This window comes from Cyprinodon variegatus, unplaced genomic scaffold, assembly GCF_000732505.1.
Source record: "Cyprinodon variegatus isolate N-32 unplaced genomic scaffold, C_variegatus-1.0 Scaffold502, whole genome shotgun sequence".
Lineage (NCBI taxonomy): Eukaryota > Metazoa > Chordata > Actinopteri > Cyprinodontiformes > Cyprinodontidae > Cyprinodon > Cyprinodon variegatus.
Window position 1 is genome coordinate 101518 of NW_015150955.1, and position 6835 is coordinate 108352.

General features: G+C 36.3%; 1 protein-coding gene across 3 annotated transcripts in view; it reads right to left on the bottom strand.

Annotated features, from left to right (window-relative positions):
- Positions 1-6835, bottom strand: part of brca1 (breast cancer 1) — a 33141-nt gene that overhangs the window by 18101 nt on the left and 8205 nt on the right. For all 3 annotated transcript variants that reach the window (XM_015390507.1, XM_015390508.1, XM_015390506.1), the window contains exons 10-15: positions 6690-6828; positions 6326-6383; positions 1128-1204; positions 709-905; positions 539-626; positions 335-412 (exon numbers count right to left, since the gene is read on the bottom strand). In XM_015390507.1, the coding sequence (XP_015245993.1) occupies positions 335-412; positions 539-626; positions 709-905; positions 1128-1204; positions 6326-6383; positions 6690-6828 (637 nt within the window). The remainder of the gene's footprint in view (positions 1-334; positions 413-538; positions 627-708; positions 906-1127; positions 1205-6325; positions 6384-6689; positions 6829-6835) is intronic.

Consider the following 6835-nt stretch of genomic DNA (forward strand, 5'->3'; position numbering starts at 1 on the left):
CTTTACCCTCGTAATGCTGCGACTTTACCCTCGTAATGCTGCGACTTTACCCTCGTAATGCTGCGACTTTACCCTCGTAATGCTGCGACTTTACCCTCGTAATGCTACGACTTTATTCTCAAAATAGAAGAAAAGAGAAAGATCTCTAGCCTGGCCCTTATACTCAGTCATAAGTTACCCCTCTGGCGGTTAAGAAAAATCCACAGAAAAGCCTCACCTCCTTATAAGCGGCATGGTTCAAAGCATGGGAAAACAGTAGCAACTTATAGTCCGGGAAATACCGTAATCTAAAATATTCACTATAATCATTCCCAACAAGTAAAGTCCCACTTACAGAGGAAGCTGACCACCCACTTTCTGCCCGCGATTCCAAGGAAATATTTCAGAGTGCGCTCACATACCAGCTGGTCATCTATTAAAGAGAAACAAACAAGAAATCACACTTCAGATGTGCAAGAGTATACGCATAGAAAACAAAAGTTTGATTGATGCATACATGTATGCATCAACATAACATTAACCTAAAACGCAGTCTTACCTGTGCGCATTATAACGTGGGTGACCTCTGGCGTGACCTGTGGAACGACGTGACCGCCGAGTCTCTTGGCAAACTTTTTCACCATTATCTGGAAACATAAATATCACATGAGATTAAGTCTTCTTCTATATAAAAGAACACCTGAGCTGACTGAAAGCACCAAAAGCCACCTGCTCATTGGGGCCCAATCCAGACGTCACCAGGACAAGTTTAGGTTTAGGTCGGTCTTTCGGAGGACTGTTGTTTTCTTTGTCTTCTTGACCATCTGGCGGTGAATCACGGTTTATGACCGTTTTGGTTGCAGGAGTCGAACTCGGGATCTTTGTGCCTTTTACTGGCAATGCCGCACAAGATGATTCGTTTACAGCTTCAAAGAAAATAAAGAAAAGAAGGAATAATTAGTGGCTAGAAAAAATAAAAAAGCACAAATTTAGTATTAAGAATGCATCTTATAAAATATAGATGCATCTTGGCTCACATCAACAAAGAATATGCCACATCAACTAAATACTGAAATATGCAGACTGAAGTAATAGAGGTATATCTAATGTACAACAAATCATACTGTGTGTTACATAAATAGCCTTACCGCTCTCTGAAACGCTGCCCTGCTTTGCCACTACTTTATCATCTGAGGATCTTGTTTCTGCATCTAAAACATCCTCCCTGCAAAAAAGAAATTTATAAAAATAAACAAAAAAAGGGCACTAACAAACACGATTTATAGCAGGTGAGTAAAAAAACTTGTCTCACAGTTCAGGTACTTTGCTTTTTAAACCTTGCCTTGATACATTTTTCCTTCCTCAGCTAAAAAAGGAATGAGTCAGGTCAGGTTTTTCTCTCCTAGATTTTGGACCCTTGTGCACCGATTGAAATATGTCAAATGACTGATGACACGGCAGTAGGGATTTAATATAACATTCAGGATGCATTGTGTGGGGCAGCAAGGATAATTTATGAAATCAATTATAAAACTACATGTGGCCTTTTATGTGCAATAACATTCTGGCTTTATGGCAAATAAAGCAGAACTGCACACCCAGCACTGACATTCAGCTGCAAGGATGCAGATTATATTATTTTGCTGAGATTAAAATCTTTGACTTGTGATCATTTCATTTATAAATTTAACACCTGTTGAACTCATTTGGAGGAAATTTAATGGAGATTTATTACTTGGACAAAAAATGCACAAAGCACAAGTTTTCCTTATATCACACACACGTCTATCGTTCTATAGAGCCAGACATAACTCTGATCAGAAGAGTCTGTGTAAACGCCAGACATGTTCATATTTTAAAGGAAAAAAACAATAAAAACACCTAGCTGCCCAAAAATGTATTTAAAAAAACAATTAAAATATTGGTTTTATATTAAGAAAAAAAAGCAAAGTCGAGCAACAAGGAAACTTGGAGTTAAAGCCAAGTTGGGTTGTTTGTGACGAAGGTCCTCAGAATGAAACAAACTCCTTGCTGTTGTTTTTATAGTTTGTGTCATCAATAAGTACAAAACATCTAACCACCATCCATTACTCATGTAAATAGCTAAACAAACAAAAAAAAATAACTAAAAAGTCTTTCTTTAATGTCTAAGAGCATTGGAATATAGCTGCAAACTGATTCTACACTAAATTTTTTATTTCCCTTCTAAACATCATGAATACTAGCCTAGAATGACTATTTTAAAGCCAGATGACGTGAGAAAACATAGACTAAGAACCTGGTTTTGCTGGTTTGGAAAAGATTCCACAAATAAAAGTTTTGACAGTTGCATTACTGGCGAGCAGTTACACCTGCATCAGGGACAACATGTCTGGTAATGTGTAAAAAGCTGAGGCAAACTCAACCACATAGCTTGCTAATGAATGGTTACATAATGACACAACTGATCTAAGAAATGGGAGCCCTGGTATTTTCAAATATAATTTACAGCAATGACTGGTCAGAATGGGACCAAAACTACATCTATATTAATAAAGGAGCAATTTCAGTGTTATAAATGCATTTTTCAATTCAGTATAAGAAACAAGGTTTCACTCAGAGCGCTTTTATTTTTCTGTGTGTGGTGGCGGTTTGTCCAAGCTGATGTCCTCTGACAGCATTTCTTCACACTTCCTTTTCCTCATTAGATACAGTTTCATATAAATATTTGTTCGATGCACTAAAATTAACCCTGAAGACTTTTCCATTTCCACTTTCTGTTGGTGGTTACTATTGTTTGCAACGATTCCCATTTTTGGAAACCCCAACAAAACATCTTTGCTCTTTGATGGCTTCCCTTAAAACTTTTAAAATTAAAGAAATTCTAATAAAACATAAAAAACCCTAAATTGATTGATGGCAAGCAACTAAAATAGACATTTTACAAACCAACTCCCTTTGTAAATTACCTTAATGCTTATCTTGTTGAAGCCTCTAACAGGCACCAGATTACATAGAAAATGGTTGACCCTGCTGCTTCATCAAGGAAGCTACATCATTTTTATTTGATTAACGATTTCCCTAAAATCAGACCCGAATAATGATTGCAATTTCAAATCAGACCTTGACAGAGACAGAACATTGAATGTAATAACACCTCCTCTTAGTAATCACTGATAAGCTGTGCTATGATTAAAATTGGGAAGAAACTGACAATGTCTTGCCTGAAAGACCTCAGAAGAATGAAAACTAGCAGCAAGCCTGCTTTTAAATTCCCCGCATAAAAATTAAAAACCCCAAAAGAAGTGCCAACTTTTTTCTAATTTCCCCGCTGCACTCCTAGGATTTGTGACTCCAATTTCAAATCTTCAGAACAAAGCCCTTTCCTGCCATCTTTTCAATCTCCCTCTGGCTGGTATTTAGAAGCTGGAGGGACGCACTCAGACGGCAAAGATAAATTATTTTAGCAACGCAAGTTCCCGTCTAAGTGCTTTAAATGACATCAGAGGCTGCCGGTAATCCCTTTTTTTAATCTCACAGTATAAGCAGAATCAGAGTTCATTAGTGAGACAAACAGTCTGTCCTTTAACGATACAAGGAAACACTAACTTCTTCATTCAGATGCAACATCCACACCAATTAAGAGCCGCATGCTTCAGTTATTGTACCGCTCATTAATGCTACACCATGATACATTTACATTTGACATCTGTTAGCAATAATATAATTATCTGAGAATAAAAAAAGCACTGTGCATATCTAATCTACTTAAATATGACTATAAATTAAAAAGCTGCATATTGACATTAAGCCTCCATGAAGGCAGATGTCTGTTTAGCAGAGCAATCAATCAAACTGACAAATGCCTGTCTGCTCTTATTTCTCACAGAAGTGTTACTTGTCTTGTAGATATTTTGGAAATCATATACTTTCCTTTTGCTGAAGGGATTCAAGCTTATAATGCAGAAGAGCTGGAATAATCTAAAGCAATTCTTCAAAAAAAATTAAAAATAAATACTTGAACTGCTTGTTTTTCTGCAACTCCTGTTTTCTTTGAAGACACTCAAGAACAATTTTTCCTCGTGATTTCTGAATACTTATTTTTCTGTTTTAATTGGGGTTTTTGATACCCCCGTTTTTTCTACATATTTGGCATTTAAAGCTCGTTTTAGTCTGTAAGACATTTATCAGAACTAGATTTCAATAAATAGCCCATTTTATCTTTTTTTTTCATTATTCTGCACAACAGAAGACAGAATTGTATGACCTGATCCAATCTTTGAGTTTCATTTATTACAAATCTGATGGACTCTGACAGAAAAGTGGTCCAAAAGTGGCACAAAAATCTGCTTTTTTTATACAGCCATTATAGTCGCCTAGTCCTGCAGAAATCCTGCAGGGGATGGATGAGACTGCAATTATGATTGGCATTAAGAAGTAATAAGTGGGGAACCAGTCTCGTTTTGTTCAATGATTATGAAATAATTTCGTTGAGGCTCCTTTTTTTCATAAAAATGACAAAAACTGAAGCGACAAACGTGGATCTTTGATGACGAACACATGACAAGTCATGAGTTTGAGTTTTTGTCAATGAGACGCGAGTAAATAAAAAATTACCGGGTAGTCAGTCAGACTTTTAAAATGCATCATTGTGCTGTAATCTGTTAAACTAGTTAAGGAGAATCAGCCGTGCTGCTGCATCTAGTTTGGTCATGCAGCCCACCTGGCATGCAGCGCTGCATGTCTGCATGACCACAAATGAATCACGGTAGCAACGGCAGGGGAGAAAATAGCCCAGAATGGTCCTTCCTGCTCTCCCTACTTAATAAACTATGTGGCTGATCATCCTCTTCCAAGCGTATAAAATCCCTTTGTCTAAAGATCAATATTTTATTTATTCCAGCTCACGAGAGGTGATATAAAACATTCTTTAATTTATACCAAAAGGAATCCCTAAGTTATGTCCAAAGAAAGTATTTCAATGCTTTCCGTTTATCTTTGGATAAAGACCCAGGTGAAAAGGTACGTTGATATTTGAATATTTCTCTCATAGTTCTCGTTTCTATCTATTCAAATGTGACGTAAATGTTTCCTTGTATTGTCATTGAAACATTTTAGTTAGAGTCAATCAGTTTAGGTCTGGATTGTCGTGGCACTACAAGGCGATTATGTAGGTTCACTTTGTATTTTTTCATATTAAAACCCTGTGAATTTAAATCTACTTTGACGCCTGAGCAGTGGTAACAGTCTGAATTCTATAAATCAAAGTTTTCTGCCCAACAGCAATAATGAACTGCACGGTAGCATTCTATACCCAGCTATTGTAGTATCTAGGCAAGAGCTGTCAGTCTGATAAAGAATCAGATTCTAATTTGAAATTTTAAAGGTTCACTTTTTTTTGCAACATAAAACTCACAAAAACTAGATTGAAATCTTTTAAAGTTTTAGTCGACTAAAACTATCACATATCGTAATGACTAAAATGCGACTAAGACTAATATTAGTTTTGGCCCTGAAGACTAAGACTAAATCTAAGATAGCTGCCAAAAACAACATTGTGGGAACCAAATTTTTAACTATTCTAAACACCATAAGTCAAACAACAAAGCCGTTCATTATTCAACGGCCTGATGTGAGCATAATTTGGCAAAAATGAAAAACTGCTTATATGAGCATCTGACAGTCAAATCAGTAAAATATACTAATTTGTACCAACCTACATGTAAATGCAGACTTTTTAAAAAAAAACATTTACTTGCAGTTACAGGTTCATTGACAAAAAAAAAGGCACGAGTCCAAAGAAATTGGAGCACAAGACAGACCAAAACTGACTGTTGGACCAGTCAGAAAACAGATCCTCTCAGCTAGCATAGCTTAAAGTTTTGGAAGTAGGATGAGATCATCTTTAAACAGAAAAAAACCCAAAAGCGATTAGCCTGAACAGATAAAGGAAGGCATTCTTTTTAGTCTTCCCATTATGTTTCATGATCGCTTTGGGTGAGAGATGAATAGCAACACTTCAAGCTCCAGGAATGTTTCCTCTGAGACGTCCTTGAAGAACCGGTTAACATTTCAAAATAATCATCCTTTTGTGACGTTATCAGTTGTTCTAATCACTTCCTTCTAAACAATAAAGCCATAATCAGTTGGTACTCTCGGTTTTTTGATCATAACCAAATTGAATTAGCTTTTTTTTTTATATAATAAAAGCAAAAATATCAATGATTTATGTTTTTTTTTTTTACTTTTTATCATGTTTTATCATTTTCATCCATCAATAATTGAAAATATACAAAGAAATACAGCTGCTTTGCTAAAGAAAACACAAACAAGAAGGAAGTAAGAGCCTTTATTTCACAGCACTCACCTGTCTGAAGGCTGGACTGGGTCCTGATCATTCGGGAGGGGTTTGGGAACATCTGGGCCTGTGGATTTGACATAATTAAATTCAGATACTGTGCAACTCAGAGCAAAATCTAAAAATTTATGGCAGCAAAGGGAAATATACCACATTTAAAAGTTCTTTACTTCTTATATTGAATTTAACCATGAATAGACCTTTTGAGTCAGCTAAAAAGGTGTTTTTAATTTTTTATTTCTATATGAATGTCAGTAAAAAGTTCCATTAAAAAGTTATCTTCTTGATTATTTCAGGTTCTATCAGAAAAATAAAATGGTTTACCACTCATTAACCCAAATAATACAAATGGAGAAAACAGTCTCCTGTTTACCCCTGTCTTTACCGCCCTGATCGCTCTCTGAAGGCAGCCCTTCTCTGGCAGGGCTGCCTTCTTTCTCCTGAAGCACCTCTGAGACCAACGCAATCAGCTTCTCCAGCCTCACCAGCTCCTTCTGCATTTCTATCTTTTGCTGCAGG